General features: G+C 41.6%; 1 protein-coding gene across 2 annotated transcripts in view; it reads left to right on the top strand.

Annotated features, from left to right (window-relative positions):
* LOC103158858 (protein EFR3 homolog A) overlaps positions 1–21,712 on the top strand; it is an 84,158-nt gene that overhangs the window by 43,247 nt on the left and 19,199 nt on the right. For both annotated transcript variants that reach the window (XM_035449675.1, XM_035449674.1), the window contains exons 6-16: positions 189–338; positions 4,158–4,295; positions 7,473–7,551; positions 8,650–8,785; positions 11,740–11,901; positions 13,281–13,395; positions 15,142–15,193; positions 16,841–17,013; positions 18,278–18,353; positions 20,688–20,849; positions 21,165–21,296. In XM_035449675.1, the coding sequence (XP_035305566.1) occupies positions 189–338; positions 4,158–4,295; positions 7,473–7,551; positions 8,650–8,785; positions 11,740–11,901; positions 13,281–13,395; positions 15,142–15,193; positions 16,841–17,013; positions 18,278–18,353; positions 20,688–20,849; positions 21,165–21,296 (1,375 nt within the window). The remainder of the gene's footprint in view (positions 1–188; positions 339–4,157; positions 4,296–7,472; positions 7,552–8,649; positions 8,786–11,739; positions 11,902–13,280; positions 13,396–15,141; positions 15,194–16,840; positions 17,014–18,277; positions 18,354–20,687; positions 20,850–21,164; positions 21,297–21,712) is intronic.

The following is a 21,712-nucleotide window of genomic DNA, read 5'->3' as shown; positions in this document are numbered from 1 at the left end:
AAAGCCTCTTGAATGTATCTTACAGTATCCACCTTAGATTTTTGAGATTTTAGTTTCTAATACATATTACATGTTACTTTAAAACATTTTATAGTTGAGAGTGCAATATTGACATACATTCTCTTATGTAGACTAACAGACTTGTTTAAATATCTGTTTTCATGGGTCTTTTCCCCCCATCCTTATAGGATCCGTATTGCTGGAATAAGAGGCATTCAAGGTGTGGTTCGAAAAACAGTTAACGACGAGCTTCGGGCAACCATTTGGGAGCCACAGCACATGGATAAGATTGTTCCCTCACTCCTGTTCAACATGCAGAAGGTAGAAGAGGCTGACAGGTACGGTGCACAGAACTAGAGTTGGGGATGGGAGGTGTTAAGAGGGCAGACAGTGTTTGCAAAGGACAGGAGTTCTGTTCTGAGCTCCCACTGTGGGCAGCGTACAGTGCCCATAACTGCAGCTACATTCATGTGCACAGACATTCCATATAACTACATACAAATCTTCAAAAAGATACTAAATGCTGTCTTACATTGTATATATGTTCATGTGCATGTTAGGATAAGAATGTTTTGTTTCCACCATGATAGAAGTGGAAGTCTCATAAAGTTAAGTGAGTTTAGACATATACGCCTTTGTAGGCATTTGTTCATCTGTAATGATCATATTAGGGTCGTTAGTCTTAGGTCCTAACTCACGCTCCTAGGACTTGATTCTCTATTAGAATACATTTAAACACCGGCAGGTGGGATGGCTCACAAGGTGCTTGCCACCAAAGCTGATGACTTGAGTTCAGTCCCTGGGAGGCGCATGCTGGAAGGAAAACTGACTCCCACGGGGTGTCTTCTGCCGTTCACACATGTGCTCTGGCATGTACGCAAACACATACATGCAAGTGCACTACCTAAATAAACATGTAACAGATTTTTTATGAATAAGTTTATTTCTTGGTTATTACCGGACATGAAAATTAGCTTTAATTAGTACTGCTTAAATTTGTAACCATGAGAAGCAGAAATTATAGCTGAATTCCTTTCAGATCCAATATGCTTTCCTATAGGGAATTAAAACTCACCAAAATCAAATAATAATAATGATGATGACTGCCATTTGTTATATTTTCCTTTGTATTGAAAATAATTTTCATGCAATATATTCTGATCATAATTTGTCCTCCCCTATTTCCTCCTGGGTCCACCTCGATTCCCTTCTTATATGACCCCCATGCTTTGTTGAAAACAAACAGACAAGCAAACAAATAAACAAGAATAAAATAAGACAAACAGAGAAAAGACAAAAACAAAGAAAAAAAGCATGAGAAACACATATACACACAGACACAGACATGTGCACATACAGAAAACCCATGAAAACACAACCTCAGAAGCCATGATATACTAGCAAAGACCAGTAAGGTAAAAAGTACCCAGCCAGGAGGTAGTGGTAGGACACACCTTTAGTCCCAGCATGCAGGAGGCAGAGACAGTTGGATGTCTGTGAGTTCAAGGCCAGCCTGATCTGTAGAGTTCCAGGACAGCCGGGGCTACACAGAGAAACCCTGACTCTGAAATACAAACTAACAAAGCATTATACCATGAAAAAAATCTTCAGAAATACCATTCTTTTGGGTTGGTGTCATGCTGCTGGGTGTGGGGCCTGCCCGTAAGTGTGGTTTTTATACCCAGGGAAACTCCACTGGAGAAAAGTAATTTTTCCTTTGTGAGCTGCTGACACTTGGGGAGACAGCTTCTGGGATAGGGGCGGGGCGTATACACTCTTCCCCCACTCAGCGGTGGGGCCCCATCTGGCTAGATCTGTGTGTGTCACCAAGGTCTCTGTGAATTCATGTGTCAGCCCTGTTGTGTCTGTAGAGTCCCGTGTCCTCCATGTCTTCCCTCTGCTCGGCCTCCTCTTCATAGCTGCATAGCTCCCTGAGCCGTGAGGGGAGGGGTTGATGAAGACATGCCGTTTAGGTCGAGTGTTCAAAGGTCTGTAACTCTCAGCACATTGTCCAGCTGTGGGTCTCGGTATTTGACCCCATCTGCTTCAGGAGGGAACTTCTCTTACAGTGGCAAAGTGAAACACTGATACTTTATTATTTTCAGCTAAAAGCTAGGCACTGTTGGTTTTTTTTATTAATATCACTAAGATACTTGGGAAAATGCTGGTTTTCTTTTGACTCCCACAGTGTTCAAGAGTACTTGACATTCTGAATGTCATCTGGCTTTTCTATGTGCCATTATGAATGTCTTCTCAGCAGCTAATGCAGGATTATCCACTTTGGCTTGGCTCACCTTGGTTCTTGTACTTAGAGAAGTCTGGAATAGATTTTAAAAGTCTTTTTATCTTACAATTACAAATAATAAAATTGCTTGTGACTAGCTACCGTGGTCCATGCACAGAGTCAAAGTAGATTTGGAAATGAGGTGTGGTTGACAATTCTGTGCTAACACAGATGGAATAAGATGTATTCCAGTCAATGCCAAGTGCAGGAAGGATTGATGCCTGGGTCCCGGATGTGACTATCTCCAGCTTTGTAACCCTCGCTAGAAGTGCAAAATGATACATTTTAGAACCTCCTGTATTTTTTCTATTTTTAGTGCTGTAGCTAAGGCTTAAGATTTTCCTATCTGAAATATGAGGATCTCTACCGAGCTGGAGCCCTGTTTTCCAGTGAGACCCAATGTTATCCCAAGTAAGATACTGGAAACAGATTGATAACCACTTGCAAATGAAAATTCAGTTTCCTCCTAGGGAGTCTCATTGAGGGAACAAACCACTCTTAAAAGTGGGCACCGTTGCCCAGCGTAGACAGGGACAGACAGTGAGCTCAGTGGCACCCTTGTAGGGAGGTTTCTTGTCTCATAATGTCATGTCAGGACACTTCCTTTTTTTACTAATTTTGTCTTATTTTTATTTTATATCACATAAATGTATATATATAACATATATATATGCATATATACAATATTTTTCTCTCATTTACCCCACAGGTCCTTTGCATATATATTACAGCTCCAGTTTCCTGGTTTTGTTTTTGTTTTTTTTTTTTATAGGACTCTTTAGTATACAAACAATTGGATCTCTGTTTCTTGTGCCTCTTCTTGGGCTCTTTTCCTTCTGTTTGTTTGTTTTGTCCAATTCCAATATGTCTGTATTTGTTTTATCTTATTATGTTTTATTTGTTATTATCCCGTAGAAGCTTGTTTTCTAATGAGAGACAGGAGGGCGTGGATCCAGATGGGAGGGAGTTAGGGAAGAGCTGGAAGGAGTTTGGGGAAGGGAAACTACCATATTCAGGATATAGCATATGAGGAAAAAATAGCCAACATTTTCAATAAAAGGGAAGAAAATATTGGAAACAGAGACTATGGGTGCCAAGTCATAAATTGCATTTTTCTGATGTAACCCCACTGCCACAGGGGTGTGTGTGTGTGTGTGTGTGTGTGTGTGTGTGTGTGTGTGTGTGTGTGTGTGTGTGTGTGTATTATTGTTGCAATAAATATGTTGCAAAAAATCATAAGATAATATCTGAAAATGTAGACAAAGCAAATACCTTTTACTGAAAATGTCTATAGCAGCTATTCTAATTGGTTTAAATTTTTTCTTTTTTAACATGTGGGTTATGTCATGGCTTTTCTGTTCTTTTTATTTGTTCCCAGTTATAGTTAAATAGGGGTGTTTGGCTAAAGATATTTCTTCTGGACCTGTGCTCACTAGGGTATATATGGCTATGAATGTTGAGACATTGCATGAAAGTGAGCTGTTGAATTTTGGTGTGGCTTCGTGTTTTGAGGTAGGGTTTCACTCACTATGTAGCTCTGTCTGGCCTGACACTCATGATGTAGAACAAGTTGGCCTTGAACTCGCAGAGATCCTCCTGCTTCTGTCTGAGTGCTGGGATGGAAAGTAGCATAAAGGACATTCTTTCTGTTGGAAACAGGCTGCCAGCTGAATTTAGAGCACCCTATTCAAAAGATTGTATGCTTAGTTCTTGTGTCGCTAAGTCCATAAACATTAGAATTAAACCTTCATGTTACTTGGAAGTAAAGCAAAATGTCTTTTTAACATTTCTGAAAAGTAAAGTGTATTCTGTTTACCATTGAGCACTAAAGTTAGAGTTGTGGTCCTGGACTTTTTTTTAATGTCTCTTTCAGTCGCCTAGGCCCGCCTTCCTCCCCCTCTGCAGCTGACAAAGAGGAGAACCCTGCAGTGCTGGCTGAGAGCTGCTTCAGAGAACTGCTGGGCCGAGCCACTTTTGGGAACATGAACAATGCTGTTAGGCCAGTTTTTGCGTGAGTACTTGCTATTTTCCTAGTTATCTCCGACTTCTTGTGTGTTAGTTGTTAATTTTCTTATGGAGGATACATACTTTCTAATTAAGTTGTTTTACTTACTGTAGAAAATAATGGCTTTCAGAAATGTTTTTACTTGTACAAGTAACATTGTGAAGGTAGTAGCACTGGGCATTATATTTTTTTTTTCCCTTTAAGTGTGAAGTATAGTATTAAACTTAATACTGTGTCCAAGAGCAATGAGAGACTGGACGGCGTCACCGTGTGACACACAATGTCTCCTTCCCTCCCTCCCTCCTCCTCCCTCCCTCCTCCCTCCTCCCTCCCCCTCCTCCGTCCCTCCCTCCCTCCCTTTTTTTCTTTTTCTTTTCCAGTTCTAAGAATTGAACCTAGTACCCTCCCAGGATCTATATCCCTGGCCCCCCAACTTTATCTATTTATTTATTTTTACTTTGTCTGGGGACTTGAGATTCTGTTCACTTTTCCAAATGCATATCATCTTTTACTCAGAGTCTAATCAAGATAAGAATGTGGAAGACCTCACTGGTCCTTACATGCTGTCTCCCAGGCTCTTCTGAGCAGTGAGTTTCTCGAGAATGAGCATCTTGCAGGCAGAGCTCTCAGGACTTGTGCTCCTCTCTCCATCATCAGACGATCGTTCAGTCTGCTGTGCTATCCTGAGTAACTGCTGGGCTTCTTTACTGGTCTCCTTTGTTAAAGTTCACCATCTTTCCACCCTGTGACTATGATAATGAACACAGTGCCTGCAGAGTGTTTTGCTTGTAACGTCCATAATTCTAAATTTACTTAGGGCGGGTGTTCAAAACAACCTGTGGTCCTCTCTATCACATTGGCCTTATGGGAATGCTACTAAAAAGGAACCAAATTATGTTAAATACATTAAAGGCAAATTATTTTTATTTATTTCTAAATATTTAGGCTTAATAGAATTTGAGCTAGCTAGCCTGTAAGGCAGACTTTACCACGTTAACCAATTTAAAGTAGACTTGTGTTCTCGCCACTTTTAAATTAAAAACTGTTTTTCATATACTATATTTTAAGCATGCTTTTCCCTCCCTCAACTTTTTCTAGGTCCTCTCCATATTCGTGCCCACCCAACTTTATATTCTTTCTCTTTTTTTTCAATACAAAGCAAAATTAAAAAAAAAAAAAGGCGGGGGGGGCGGGGCACGGAACAAAAAACTGCCACAAGAATCAAAACAAGCAAAAGATGAGTAAGACAAAAAAAAAATGCCCAAACAAAGCTAAAAGTCCACAAAAGTCCCACTGTTTGTTTTGTGCGGCCGCCTACTCCTGTGCACGGGTTCTGTCCTCGAGTGGTTTGACATGCCCAGTGAGACCCCACAGGGAGAACTGCAGAGAGCTTGTGGTTAAGGCTGGGACTCTGTGTCCACATCTCCTCCCAGAACCAGGACCCTGTCGGTCGTGAACCTTGACGGCTCCGGTTCATGCTGCTGCTGCAGTCTCTGCGTTCACGTCTGCGTTAATCCTGTTGTGTCTGGAAGACAAGGTTTCCGTCACTGGGAGCTCTCAGCAGCCTCTGTGGCTCCCCTCTTCATAGACCTCTGAGCCTCGGGGGCTGTAATTGAGAAAGATGGCGTCCCTCATCACTTCTGGCTCTGTTAACAGCCTTCTGCCTCCTCTTCGGCATAGGGTCCCCAAGCCTCAAGGGGAGAGGCTTGAGGAAGACATCTCATCTAGGACGGGATGCTCTGAAGTCTCTCATTTTCTGCACATTTTTCCCGTTTGTGTCTGTGTGTTCATTCCCGTGTACTGTAAGGAGTTTCTCTGGTGTGGACTGAGTGAGGCACTTAGCAGCGTGTCATGAAGAGTGATTTTATTGCTGTGTTCCTGCAGCAGATAATAGCAGTAGGTTTTCCTCTAGGCATGTGAACTACCTAGGTTCAGGTTCTTGGCCAGCTTAGTAGTGTCAGGTATGGACTCCATCTCATAGAATGGGCCTGAAATCCAGTCAAAAAGCTGTTGGTTACTGTTGGTTACTTCCACACTGTTTGTGCCTCTGTTGCTCCAGTATATTTTGCAGGTAGCTCTCTATTGCAGGCCTCAGGGTTTGTAGCTGGGTGGTGAGGTGATTATCTTTCTTCTTTGATAACGTACAGACCACCTTGAATGCTAGTCAGTAGTGATGAAGCTTCTAGTTAGGCACCATCTTGAGGTCTCCGTGTTAGATGACCACATTAAGTGTTCCCTCCATCAATAGGGCCTTGCCCTGTGTAGTAGCTTTTTAATTAGTTAACTGCAAACTGTCTACAAGTAAGGTACTGTGTAATTTGGGAATATATGAAGAGTAACACCAGATAGATGAGGGATATACACACTAATTACAGACTATGAGAGAAGGCCAAAGCATTATCTGTCATTAAAAACAGGAGATTCATAGCCAGCTTGAGAATTTGAAATAGTATTTAGATGTGGGTAAATGTAAAAGAAAAAAAAAGCTGCTTTGGTAAAGTGTATTTTATTTCATCATTAAAGTAGGCGTTTTATTTCAATTGTTACTTGATCTATAAAGAAAATAAAAGATTCCCTAAGAACTTGCAATACCACATTTTCTTTGAACAGTGAGTATAAGACAGCTGGTGTGCTGGCTGCAGTGAAAGGGTTAGTGTGAGATGAGAAGAGCAAGTCTAGGTTAGGTGACATTAGAGAAATCCCAACATTGCATCTTGAAGTCTTTAGGTAATTATTGGCAGTCATAGCCGAAAGTTGTGAAATGTCGAGAACTGACATTTGAACATGTCAGTGGTCATGTGTTAGTTGATTACAGGAATAAAGTCCTATACTGGAGGGTTTCAGGCCTAACCGTGAACACCATGGAATTGTTAAAATGGACACTTAAAACTAAAAGTAACCACCTTTGTCACCATTGTTTACGTTGACATGTCCAGGAACCTCTGGATGTCTCTTGTGGAGTTTGGACAGAGGGTTTTGTTTTGTTTTTTTTTCTTCTTCATTTAGTCAAGTATTTGTTAACACTGTATGGCCAAGTTTAACAGTTAGAAATGTGTGCCATAGTTATAAAAGTGGAACATGGGGTTTTCTTTTAGATAGTTTCTGATTTTTGCATTGTTGAAGGTTTTAAAAGAAGGTGTAAGTCACAACCAAGCTTTGCTAATTTCTAATTGTTATTTACAGGCACTTAGACCATCACAAGCTGTGGGATCCTAATGAATTTGCAGTTCACTGCTTTAAGATTATAATGTATTCTATTCAGGTAAAGTTTAATGAACTGTTTGTTAAATAAGTAATAATTATTCTGTGTAGATGTGCACATCACCAAACAGGTGGGAAGCTGGCATGCAAAGCATGCTTTTTGTTTTGTCGGTTTTCTGAGACAGAGCCCCACTCTGCAGCTCTGGACTGTCCTGGAACTTGCTATGTAGGTCTGGATGGCCTCTCACACAAGAGATCAGCCTGCCTCTGCCTCCCAAATGCTGGGATTAAAGGCGTGTGCTGCCATAACTGGCCCATGGCATGTTCTTATTTGTATTTTTTCTTATTTACTGTTTGTTTTCTTACTTACCAGAATGAAACATATCTAATAAGAGGTCTAGGTAATTTTATTGTGCCACTTTTAATACAGCTATTTAACTCATGTATTGTGTGCTTCTTTTATACGGGTGAACTGGTATTGGTTTTTATTCTATTCTATTTATTCTATTCTTTATACAATCTTATGAGTGCTGTCTTCTACAAAGGCCTGCCTTTGGGGAATTTTCCCCCTCAAAATCTGAAAAGATTTGATTAGTTCTTAATACAAATGTGATGTCGGGTCTTTAGTTTTGGTTCTTTCACTATGCATCCTTTTTAATATATGCTATTTCGCTAATCCTTTGTAAGTAGGATGAACATGGGTCCTGGTTTGCCTAGGGTAGCCTTAGTGTATGTAGTTGCTAAGATTATCCTCACCCTCAATTATAGAAGTGCCCTGGTCAGACAGTAAATTAGATACCTTTAAACAAGGCAGACTTAGCAGTGTGAGCTTCATGAGGAGCACTCAGTTCACAAGGCAAGAAGTTCAGTTTTAGATTGTTGTTGGTAATAATAGTGGTGATGGTGGTGCTGGTGTGTGTGTGTGCGTGCGTGCGTGCGTGCGTGTGTGCACGTGTGTGTGTGCATGTATGTGTGTGTGTGTGCATGTATGTATGTGTGTGTGTATGTGTATTCTTTACTCAGGGTGTCATAGTTTCCAATATCAACGTTTATTCTTCAAAGGAATGTTTTTTTGGCAGCTACATAAGTGCCATGTACCTTTTACGGATATGCCATGTCCAACCTGCTCACACATCTTTGTGCTATTGGCTTCCTTTAGGCCCAGTATTCTCACCATGTGATCCAGGAAATTCTGGGACACCTAGATGCTCGGAAGAAGGATTCCCCACGGGTTCGAGCAGGTATCATTCAGGTTCTGTTGGAGGCTGTTGCTATTGCTGCTAAAGGTTCCATAGGTGAGTATTGATAAAACACAGAAAGAACGCATCCGTAATACAAAGTGCTTCCCTGTAGTTGTCTGTGAAGTACCCTAAGACTTCTCCATGTATTTTCAAATGTTGTAGAATCTGAATGCATGCGGTCAGTTTTTCCTTCTTTTCTTTTCTCCCCCCTTTTCGTGCCCTTTCTCTTGTACTTCTCTTAAAAAGGGTTTAAGGATATGATCCGTATACTGAACAATTGGGTGGATACAGATTTTAAAAGGGATAAAAGTTGAGCAATTGAACTGTTTGACTGTTTTTCTGTTTTCTTTCTTTTTAAATGTCACAAAGTATTCAGCTCAGGGCTGTGCACATCCTAGATCAGTGTTCTGATACTGAGTCCCATCCCAGCTGTTTTTGTGGTTATGGAAATGACATCTTAGTAAACATTGCAGGATGGCCTTGAACTCATGCAGCCTATGCAGCCCTTCAACTTGAAACCCTCCTGCCTCGGGCTCAGGAGCCACTAGGCTTTCAGGTCCACACTACCACACCTGGTTCAGGTTCAAGGTTCCTAGTCCAGAATTCCAAACTCTGGAATTCTTCAGTGTTGAAATGTTCTTAGTGCTGACAAGACGCTTGAAAGTGGACCCCACTTGTTTCAGTGTAGAAACCCTAAAAATCTCATATCGTCTTTGTGTGTAAGACATGTAGGAAACACTGATGAGTCTGGTGTTTGTATTTGCATGCTATCTCTAAACTGTGTGTGCACACATAGTGTGCAGATGTTCCTACTAAGTGCCTAACGTTTGTGACCCCAGCCATTTTGGCGAAGGGCTTCTTCCACGTTTAGTTCATGTGACAGTTCTGCCCAATTATGAATGACAGAGAGACTTGGACCACATGTAGCCTGAGGAGACCCAGGAACAGAAAACTGTAGGAATGTGGATTAGCAAAAGCAGAGTAGTTATTAAGTGGCCATTTTTCTAGAATGTGGGAGGAAATGAAGGAAGTATCTTTAAAGATGCAGTGCAAGCAAGTCATTGTGCAGTTGACGGGCGCGTCTAAGACTGACTGGAGATGATAGTTTCCCTCGCGTGGAGCTGGAGAGGAGGGACGCCCTCGTTGTCTGAAGTGTGAGGGGCGGACTGTAGCTTGGGCAGCATATCCGGGAAGCTGGCGGGTTGTGGGGAAACAAAGGGAAGAGAACACGTCAAAGAACTTGCTATCCCACGCACATGTGGTTAGGGAATGAGCAGATGTGATTGAGAGACGAGGGCCACAGGAGAATCTGCTGTGCTTTGTTCAAAACTGAAGCGAAGTCTCAGCTAATGAGACTCTAACTGGCTCAGTGCTGAGTAAGAGTGAACATTTTAGGGTCTGGACCTTTTGTTATTTGTCTTGTAGTTTATCTTTGGAAGATGCAGACAGCCGAGTTTAGTGGTGCACACCTTTAGTCCCAGCACTTGGGAGACGGACTGGGTTGATCTCTGTGAGTTCAAGGCCAGCCTGGTCTACAGAGGGTTCCAGGGTTACACAGTGAGACCCTGTCTCAAAGTAAAAAAGAAAGAAAGAAGGAAAGATAATGATTGGGAGATTGGATTAAAGTAGGAAATGAAGCACTGGTGATCTATTCAGTGACCACATTTACTGGTGTGTGCTGTGTTAGCTCTGCTGTGCTAAGCTCTATGGGATGGGTGGGCGGACACTTAACCTCATACTCCTTTCTGGACAAGTTTGTAATTGTGTATGGACACAGCTATAGAACATTTAGTTAATATGCAATATGACTGAGGAAAAAAAGCAAAGAACCTGACAGACTGAAAAATTTCTCATAATTGGAAATTCTTCCGTTTTTAATCTGAGAAGGTATAAATTAATTTTTCTGTTACGGTGAGCTATATAAGTTTATGGATTCAGCCATCAGTCAAGGTAAATGTTATCTCAGTAAACATTATTTGAATAGACAAAATTAGGTAGTGAATGAAAGAAAAGAAGCAAAAGGAAAGAAAAAGACATGACTGCTCCTTGGTGTAAATGGAGTTCATGCCTACCAGTTCCAGAATAAACACTCAGAGGCTTAATATTAGTTATAATTGTTTGGCCAATGGCTCAGGCATATTAGTGACCAGCTCTCACAATTAAATTAACCCATTTAGTTTACATTTTACCATGATGCTCGTGGCTTATTGCTACCTGGCCTGACTCCGCCTTCTTTCTCTTCCCATATCTGTGTTTGGATTGCCTGCCTGGTTCCATTCTGCCTGGCCATTGGCCAAAACAGCTTTGTTCATCAGCCAATAAAAGCAGCACACATGTGCAGCAGCACCCAGAAGGACATCCCACACCACCTGAGTATGGTGGGGGAGAAAGTTTGTTATGGATGTGTGGGAGAGCACAGCCAGAGGCAGGGGCAGGGACACCTGGGAGAATCCAGAGTGGACACGACCAGGGGGAGCGTCATCATGGGGGAGGGGGTGGCGAAGGGAGAGGGGAGAGAGGGGGCCCAGATGGAGCAGCCAGGAGACCAAAGGTACAAAACAGACGGGTAACCAGAGTGTCTGGACTGTGTAGGGAAGGGCCTCTCGGGAAGGGCAGCCCACCCCCTGGGCTGGAGAGTTCAGGGTAGAGGGTGGGTGTGCCAGCCATACCCTGTAACAGGTAGGGCTGAGGGATGCTGGGAGAACCTGGCAAACAGGTCCACCTTGATATGTTAAATAGGTACCTCAGCAATATTGTCCTGGGTTGGAAACTTAACAGGTAGAAAGATTTGGATAGTTTGTTATCCAGGTTGTAACAAAGCCAAACAGCAAGTTCTTCATAGATGCCCAGAATTCATGTGTAGGGTGACTGTGAGACTTTGTTGTTTAGTTATACAACTTAAAAATCAAGTGGAGAGCTCATAAATTATTGTGTACTGTTGGCAGAAAAGGAAAGTGACTGAAGTCTGTGGTGAAGTTTGGGAGTTGTTGACAAAGGGTCTTTCACAGGGCCAACCGTGCTGGAAGTCTTCAACACACTGTTGAAGCACCTGCGGCTCAGTGTGGAACTGGAAGCCAACGACCCCCAGCGGGGCTCCATGGGCAGCATCGCCGTAAGTTCCAAAGACAACGATGAGAAGATTGTGCAGAATGCTATCATCCAGACCATAGGTCAGTGTGCCACTCTTCACGCCGCTGTACGGCGATGTGTAAAATACTCTCTCGTAAGCAACTTGGAAGTGCACTTGTCAAGGCAGAGTGATGGCTGTAGACTACACCGTTACATCGTTTTCAGTCAGCCTTCCATACATAGTTGAGCTTGTTACTTGAACCGGTAATGTCTTCTGTAGCTGCTTCTCTGGGTCCAGCACCGACTCTAGAATCATACATTGCGTGTGGTTGTAACGTATCTTTAGTTCTGTTGGTCTGGAAATTTCCATTATGGCATGGTCATTTCTAAGGATGAAGCCTCCATCTCTTTCCTATTTGTCTTGTCTGTTGCGGTAGAAACTCTTATTTGGTTTAGTTTGGCCTTCCTCATTCTGCCTCTGTCTGCTTTAACCAGTCTCTGCCGTGGTAGCAAAGGTCAGTTGGAACCCCCAGCACCACACTTTGATTCGGCAGTTGGTGCTTGGGGGTTACTAACTATGACACTTGCTTTGTGAGTGCTTGGCTTTTTATCTCATTTCTCCCAGAGGAAACTAAAAGACGTACTGAGGCGCAGAAGGTTACTGTGGGGTTGCGTTCCTTAGGTGCTGCCTGAAGGATGCTCTGATGGGTCTGCTCTGCAAACGGAGTAGCACAAAGGTCGTTAGATGCTGAGTGTATATGGTATATGGTTGGGGGAAATGAGTATTTCCGGTATTTACCAGACAAAATGGGATAATTACTGATTTAGCGGCACAGGGATTTAGGTTCACAATGTGCAAATAAAAGTTTCCTAAAAACAGCCTGCAGAAGTTTACTTAAATATTTATGTTATACACAATGTTGGATACAGGAAATTATAACTTATTTACTGTTACACATAGCTTCCATAGTGATTGTTTTAATGTATTGAAAGCACTGTTTAAAATTACAACACTGAGCCTGGTGATGGTGGCACACGCCTTTAATCCCAGTGAACAGGGAGATCTCTGAGTTGGAGACCAGCCTGGTCTAGAAAGTGAGTTCTAGGACAGCCAAGGCTGTTAAACAGAGAAACCCTGTCTCAAAAAAAAATAAAAAATAAAAATAAAACAGCAAAAAACAAACAAACGAAAAAGACAACTTTGGGGCTGAAGAAATGGTTTGGGTTAAGAACACTGACTGTTCTTCCAGAGGACCCAGGTTCAATTCCCAGCACCCACATAGAGGCTAACAACCGTATGTAACTTCAGAAGCCCTCCTCTGGCCTCCTTGGGTACCAGACATGCAAGTGATACCCAAACATACATGTAGGCAAAATACCTATACAGAGAAAATAATTTTAAAAATTAAAAAATGGTTTTGAGTTATATGGAAAAATTACCACTTTTGAATTTGTGAAACTTGTTTTCATATGTCCATAGGGTTTTTTGGAAGTAACCTACCGGACTACCAGCGGTCAGAGATCATGATGTTCATCATGGGGAAAGTGCCTGTGTTTGGAACATCCACTCATGCTTTGGATGTCAGTCAGCTAGGGTATGTTCCCAGGAGTAAATGAGCTCGCTATGGATTGCCTGTTTTAACTCAGGAAACTGTTAGTGTTTTGTTACGATAAACCTCTCTGCCAAAAGCCACCCGAGCCCTACCGCCACATGGGTGGTCTCCGCCAGCCGCCGGAGTTCTGTCTGCCTCGTGGATGGACAAAATAATACAGAGACATATTAGGTACAGTGCTGCTTGGCCAATGACTAGGATTCTCATCTGTTAGCTCAGTCTTAATTATCATAAATCTGTATATTTTATAAGACTTATCGGATGCCTTATTGGTGTCCCTCCTTGCTGGTGGATCACATCCTGCTGCTGGAGGAAGAGCGGAGGGGAAAAGAGGCCCTTCCTGTTTCTCCTTCTTTAAATATGAGTCTCCTTGCTATGTCACTTCCTGCCTGGATCACCACTTCTCTACTACATTTCCCAGAATCCTCTTTGATTCCTAGTCTTGCCTAACTTGCTGTCTCATTGGCCAAACAGTATTTTATTTAACAATCAATAAGATAAACATACACAGAAGTACTTCCCCCATCAGTGTTTTAAAACTTCAGCAATAAAAAGCAACAGTGTTGTCTTTGGTACTAGATCATTAGAGCATTAAATCAATCCTTACATACCTTTTGGGTCATTTTTAATTTACAGATTCTCTTTTTTTTGCTCTTTTATTGGGGAAATGGAAGATTTATTTGGCCTGTGCATTCTGTCTGTACATATGTAGGGTGAAGTTTCAAGCTTTGTGAAAACTTCTAAAGCACTGTTAATGAATCAGGAATACTGATTTGGGGTGGTAATGTTCCCTCCATAGATTTGATTTGGTAATACGCTGAAACATTAGCTAATGTGCTAAAATGATCTGAGCATGCTTTGTAAATCTATATGACTATTGGGTCTTCATCAGAAAATGCCTTTACACTTTTAAGGAGGTGGAAATACTACTCCCGGGTTGGACCACTGCAGATTTACGCATGTGTGGCACACGTAGCCATCAATGTGTACAGCCAGATAAGTGCTAACAGGGGGCTGTCGCCTGGAGAAAGCAGGCCAGGACTGAAGCCGGTGAACATGCTTCCTTAACAGGAAGTGGGTGAGAGTGGTGGCCGGAAGAACTAATAAATAGATAGGTTATCAATGGCACAGAGAGTCAACTAAAGGGTATTCTTTCTCAGAACTAATAAATAGGTTATCAATGGCACAGAGAGTCAACTAAAGGGTATTCTTTCTCAGAACTAATAAATAGGTTATCAATGGCACAGAGAGTCAACTAAAGGGTATTCTTTCCCAGAATAATTATTACAGCTCCATCTTTTTATAAAGAATACTGTGAGAATTTGATATGAGTGTGCAAAGTGTGATGATCAGATAGATGAAAGTAGCATTTCCATCTCAAATGTAACCCTGAAACTGTGTGTTCAGAGGACAGATGGATTTCTGCACTTATTTGGGTCACTTTGTCCTGAACTTGAAGGATTCAATCTTCATATCAGCACATGAATTTGTGTTCTTAAAGACCCCAATAACTTGAGTTTTCTTGTTTAAATTTTTTAATATTTATCTATTTTAATTAATATGAAATGCATTTTAGTGTATACAGTGAGTCATGGCATAAGCAATTATAAAAATAAATAAAATGTATTTAGCCAGTAAGAATAAAGTTTTTAAATCAGGAAAAGGTATTTTAAATAGATGAAGTTAATATAAATGTAAATTAATAACACCATGCTTTGTTTGTTTCAGGGACTTGGGAACCAGGAGAATTCAGATAATGTTGCTGAGGTCTCTGCTTATGGTAAGGAGTTTAATAGATGGGAAGGGACATCCCTTAAATTACTGAAGAGTGGTGTCATCGCCAGCTTCAGACTCTGTCACCTGAGTGTCTCTCCCTTTATCTCCTCATCACCACTCTTCTTACTCTTGAGTGCTCGCCTGTCCTGTGGTTTTGTCTGATCTTCAGTATGACCAAGCTTACAGAAGGCAGAAACAACTCCATCTGTAGATAGAGATACCTACGCTTAATGGCGTTAGTTAGGTGGACAGAGTTAAAGAGGTCCAGGGTCACTGAGCTGGACACTGGAATTCAGACATGAAAATCCATAGTGCCGTCCTCATACTGTCCAGACAGAGTGGCAAGAGATAACAGAGAAAAAACAAAACAAAAAACCCAGAGGTCCTCTGGTGTATTGTATGCTAAATATACTCACTTTTTCCCTTTTAAATTTTAATTTAATTACACAGTTTTCCCCCTCTGTCCAACCCCTCCTTGCTTTCAAATTCATGGGCTCTTACTCTTTAATTATTGTATATGTACGCAAATAACGCATAAATTGCTGACTTCATTTATTGTTGCTTGTATATGTATGTTTTAGGGTAACAATTTAGGGGGCTTATCTCGGAAGATTAATTTGCCCTCACTTACCAGTCTTTAATTCCCCGTAGCTCTTCCTCTAGGGCGTGTGGCTTTGAGAGATTCCCTCATCCATGTCGGCATGTCAACTGGGGTTGCCAGCGTTCAGGTCTTGATTACGATAGGCCATTTTTGTTTACCTCTTGGCATCGTGTCAAGGACAGAGTAGGGACTGGTTCTTTGTACTGTGTATCCTTCCAACCCGTACCTTCGGAGTTCATCTGAGAGACCTTTGTCATAAGTGTGTTTCGCTTTCAGTTTTAATTCCCTGCCTGGTGCTTGTTATATAGCATTTTATATTCAGATGTATTATGTATGTATGTATACTATATATATATATCAGTCCTTTCCGTCTTTTTATTTGTTGTGTCTTACTTAAAGACATCTTTATATTCCAATGATATAAACACTGATGCTGCATTTTCCTTATAAAGTTGTCTAAGATTATAGAAAACAAATTCTATAAATATTAACATACCACCCTGCCTTTCATCCTAATTATATGTTAAGCCAGCTCTGTAAAAATTGCTGTGGTGTGATTTTTAAATGGTTAGTAGCACTTAAGCATATTCTCCTTCAAGGTTTGAAAGAACATTATCATGAATGTCAAATTTAGTTACAAAATACAATTTCAAACTGAAAATATGCTCCTGTTCCCCAGTAGTTTCCTTTGAAACAACAGATGCAGGGTCAGACTTTCCACCTGCTCTCCCTGTGTCTGACCCATGATCCTTGTATGATTCACCCTGGCTTTCTCTGTGTAACACTCTAAGGGGTGTTAGCCTGCCTCACAGAGCGTGGTTCAGGGCGTGCAGTGCTTGCGCTTGAGCCTGCATGTGGGACCACCTAGCACACGTGTGATCTTCATATAATGCTCCTAAAATACCAACATCTTGACTACCTTACAGGTTTCCTTTATGTATTTCTTCAGGCTTGTGCCCACAGCTTCTGATTCCCTAAATTTATGATTTAAAAAAAAAAAAAATGTGAGAACTTTGCCTAAGGACTTTGTTAACTTTCTCCTTGTAACAGGTGACTTCTGGATACAAAGCCAAGACAATTGTTACTGCTCTGCCGGGCTCATTTCTGGACCCTCTGTTGTCACCATCCCTCATGGAAGATTATGAGCTGAGACAGCTCGTCCTGGAAGTAATGCACAACCTCATGGATCGCCATGACAACAGGGCAAAGCTCCGTGGCATCAGGTGATTCTGTGTTTCAAGAGAGTTTTCTGCTTCCTCAGTCAGTGTGTTGTAATCTGTGTGTGTGTGTGTGTGTGTGTGTGTGTGTGTGTGTGTGAGAGAGAGAGAGAGAGAGTCAGTGTGTGTGTGTGTGTGTGTGTGTGTGTGTGTGTGTGTGTGGTCAGTGTGTTGTAATCTGTGTGTGTGTGTGTGTGTGTGTGTGTGTGTGTGTGTGGTCAGTGTGTTGTAATCTGTGTGTGTGTGTGTTTGTGTGTGTGTGTGAGAGGTCAGTGTGTTGTAATCTGTGTGTGTGTGTGTGTGGTCAGTGTGTTGTAATCTGTGTGGTGTGTGTGTGTGTGTGTGTGGTCAGTGTGTTGTAATCTGTGTGTGTGTGTGTTTGTGTGTGTGTGTGTGAGAGGTCAGTGTGTTGTAATCTGTGTGTGTGTGTGTGTGTGTGTGTGGTCAGTGTGTTGTAATCTGTGTGTGTGTGTGTTGTGTGTGTGTGTGTGAGAGGTCAGTGTGTTGTAATCTGTGTGTGTGTGTGTTGTGTGTGTGTGTGTGTGTGTGTGTGTGTGTGGTCAGTGTGTTGTAATCTGTGTGTGTGTGTGTGTGTGTGTGTGTGTGTGTGTGTGTGTGTGTGTAGAGAGAGGTCAGTGTGTTGTAATCTGTGTGTGGTGTGTGTGTGTGTGGTCAGTGTGTTGTAATCTGTGTGTGTGTGTGTGTGTGTGTGTGTGGTCAGTGTGTTGTAATCTGTGTGTGTGTGTGTGTGTGTGTGTGTGTGAGAGGTCAGTGTGTTGTAATCTGTGTGTGTGTGTGTGTGTGTGTGTGTGTGTGTGTGTGTGTGGTCAGTGTGTTGTAATCTGTGTGTGTGTGTGTGTGTGTGGTCAGTGTGTTGTAATGTGTGTATGTGTGTGTGAGTCAGTGTGTTGTAATCTGTGTGTGAGGGGAGTTGCGTGGTTATTTAATTGGTGTCAAAATGATTTACTAATGTTTTAAAATAATGTGTTGGAGTATCATTCAATGTGTTCTGCAGAGTGCTAATCCACAGATTAAAAACTGTTCTGTTTTAGTTTTGCTTTAAGCCTAAGAATGTCACTATGAATGAAGGTGATATAATTCTTAGTTAAGCAAGGTAACCCAGTAATGTTATTTCATAGAAACGTTTATAATATAGAAGTGAGTGTCACCATTCAAAATCCTGAGCTCAAATGTAATCCTCCACAAAATACAAGGTATTATAGCCAAATGTGCTAGTCATAAAAAATTATTATTGATGTATCATTTCTAGAATAATACCAGACGTGGCTGACTTGAAGATAAAAAGAGAAAAAATTTGTAGACAAGATACAAGCTTCATGAAAAAGGTAGGGTCGTTGTTTAATGAGTGTGTGAATTGTATCTTACAACCCTTTCAACTGTCAGGTGGTTTTATACTGATCTGTGGGCTTAAAATGGAGTGACAGAGGTCTGGGTGCCTGACTTATATGACCACATTGCAGCTGTGACTCCTAGAGCCTGTGCTGACATGTAGGCTCTAATCTAGGCCGCTCTCCCTTTGAGGGATATACGTGTCCCCATTGTTCCTGTCCTGCCCCCCTTGTAAACTGAATGGACGTGCTGGTGTTGACCCTGGCAGCTCCCGTATAGACAGCTTCAGTTCACTCACTACTGCCCAGGGAATGGGCAGCTGCACTGGTGCTCGCTGCTTATTACGTGTTGTTCTATGCACCGGGAAATGAGTCAGGCGTGACGTCTGCCTTTACATGGCTCAGTTCTATCGCCATCTTTAAAGTAGCTGTCTCTGTTGATATGTTGAGGCTGTGCGTCAGATTAACACTAATTAATTAATTAATTAATCATTCCTTCAATGAAGTTAAATTTTTTGAGTTAATCTTTATTGTATAGTCACCAGAAACAGGGAAATAAGTTTTTATTCATTCTATTTCTTGGTTTTAAGTATTTATCAGTGTTACCCATTTATCAAATTTGTCCCAAATAGTAGCTAACAATTTGTGGGGTCCTTTTTTATAGTGTGTGGTGGTCATAAATACACTTAAACACTGAAACTGGATTCATTTTTTGTTTGTTTGCTTCAATACTGGTAGAAGTAATGCTACTTTCCACTTAATTTTGCTAGACTTTGCTCCCATGAGTGATCAGATTGTTGGCCATTGACCTTGCCTCTTACCTGGAAGGCCTTTTTGACCTTGCCTCTTACCTGGAAGGCCTTTTTTTTTTTTTTTTTGTATTTCATGCACAGTGCTGTATTTATGTCATTTCTAGCACTCCCTCTCCTGCTCCAGCTCCTGTTGTCCCGTCCTCTTACTTGCAAATTCATGCACACACACACAGCACATAGAAACACAGCCTGCTGGGTTCTTTAGTGTAAAGCATTCTTAATTGTATCTAATTTAGAAACAGTCCATTCACATTTTTCCTTTCTTGACATTTGTTTTGATAGTTTGTCATATTCTTTCATTTACCTTTTCATTTATTTTGTGAAGGCGGGGCTTAAATGAGTCCACCAGACCCAAGATAGATGATAATTAGGTGTTTATTAGGGAAGCACTTACACAGATAACAGTAAATAACAACCGCCTCGGCCTTCTTGCTCCAGGAGATACAGTCTCTGCCCTTCTGATGCTCTCCACAACCCGAGAGAGAGAGAGAGAGAGAGAGAGAGAGAGAGAGAGGGAGGGAGGGAGGGAGGGAGGGAGAGAGAGAGAGAGAGAGAGAGCCAGCTCCTCCTCTGCCTTATAATGGGTCACAGCTGAACCTGAAACCACACCCAAGGGGTGTGGCCACCACCACAAGTTCACTGGCAAGGCAAGATGCCACTACAGTTTTGTTTATGATACCTTCTCTGTCGATTTGCAGAAATTTCTATAAAAATGTAAAAGGAAAAACTGTGCTCTGTATCCCTATGTGGAAGAGAAGCAGATCAGCCAGCACTGATTATCGGGCAGGCATTTGTGCCTCGCAGTGTCCGGATCCTAGCAGCATCCTGGATGCTGAGGCTGATTTTCAGTCAGGGAAGCCGTAGCCCTTCCTGAGCCGTGTACGAAACAGCTGCTCCCATTCAGCTTCCCACCACAGCCCAGCCACAGTTCCTCACCTTGCAAAGGGGCTCATGTTAATTTAGGAAAAAAATTACTGCTTATTGTGAAATGTAAATGCACATTCATTGTTATTTTACTTATTTTAAAGTGAAAAGTAGTATAACCAAAAACATCCATGTGTCTGTTTTTCTAAGTCCATACTCTTTCTTAGAGGAAATCACTGTTTGGAATTGATATGTTATCTAGTTTGTTAGTTTTTGAATGTTGAATGAAAAAAAGCCATAATCATATATTCTTTTGTATGTTTTATTTTTCAATTTAGTGGTATTTTGCTACAATTCATCTTATATTGTTGATATTACAGTATATGTGTTCTAAGATAATGCAAGTTATTTGTTAGCAGACATTTGGTCCAGTCCTGTCGGGATGCCGTGAATAGCGCTGCTGCAACCATGCTTGCACGTGCGCCCATCATGCTGTGCAGTGCTCATGGGGCTATGGCAGCCCACAGCAGGGATTCCCCAGGAGTAACTTTAAACAATACAAACACTAGAGAACACCGATTCACGTTGTGAGGTCATTGCTCTGGTTCATGCTCCATTGTTAACAAACAAAAGTACCTTTCTCTGTGTCTTTCAGAATGGGCAGCAGCTGTACAGACACATATATCTGGGCTGCAAAGAGGAAGACAACGTTCAGAAGAACTATGAGCTCCTTTACACATCGCTGGCTCTTATCACCATCGAACTAGCCAATGAAGAGGTGGTCATTGACCTCATTCGATTGGCCATTGCTTTACAGGTATGCTTTTCTAACTCCCACTGAAGAAAACTTTCTTTTAGGGAAGCACAATTATCACTTATGGTTTGGTCTGATTATTCAAGAACGTGAATTTTGGTTAGCAAGGTTTTTGGTTATATATTCAGTTATAGTGACCCACACGTACACACACACACACACACACACACACACACACACACACACACACACACACACACACACCATGTGTTTTTGTCAGCCGTCCAAGCTGTCTTCAGTTTTCCAGTGTAATCGTGGAGAATATGCTGAGGGAGTGTGAGAACTTGGTCTTTCAAATGTGTTTATCTTCTACTGAAGGACAGTGCAATTGTCAATGAAGATAACTTGTCAATGTTTCATCGCTGTGGAATCATGGCACTGGTTGCAGCATATCTCAACTTTGTGAGTCAGATGATAGCCGTTCCAGCATTCTGCCAGCATGCTAGCAAGGTGAGAGGCTTGGAAACGTTCTGAGACCTAAGTACTGTGTGTGTAAAGCCAGCTGATTTCTGAGTAGTCACTTTTTCCTAACTGTGTGTGTGTGTGTGTGTGTGTGTGTGTGTGTAATCTTAATCATTGTATACAATTAAGGTAATTATATATATATATATATATATATATATATATATGTAATTAAGATAATTCTGCAAAAATAATGGAGTTCTAAATCAAAGTACAGTTAATATTGTCTGTTAAAAATTTGTTGTTAAGCAGGGCGTTGGTGGCACACGCCTTTAATCCCAGCACTCGGGAGGCAGAGACAGGCTATCTCTGTGAGTTCGAGGCCAGCCTGGTCTACAGAGCAAGTTCCAAGATAGGCTCCAAAGCAATACAGAGAAAACCTGTCTCGAAAATAAAAAAAAAAA

Source organism: Cricetulus griseus, chromosome 10 (genome assembly GCF_003668045.3).
Source record: "Cricetulus griseus strain 17A/GY chromosome 10, alternate assembly CriGri-PICRH-1.0, whole genome shotgun sequence".
Taxonomy (NCBI): Eukaryota; Metazoa; Chordata; class Mammalia; order Rodentia; family Cricetidae; genus Cricetulus; species Cricetulus griseus.
This window is presented reverse-complemented; position numbering and strand designations above follow the sequence as displayed.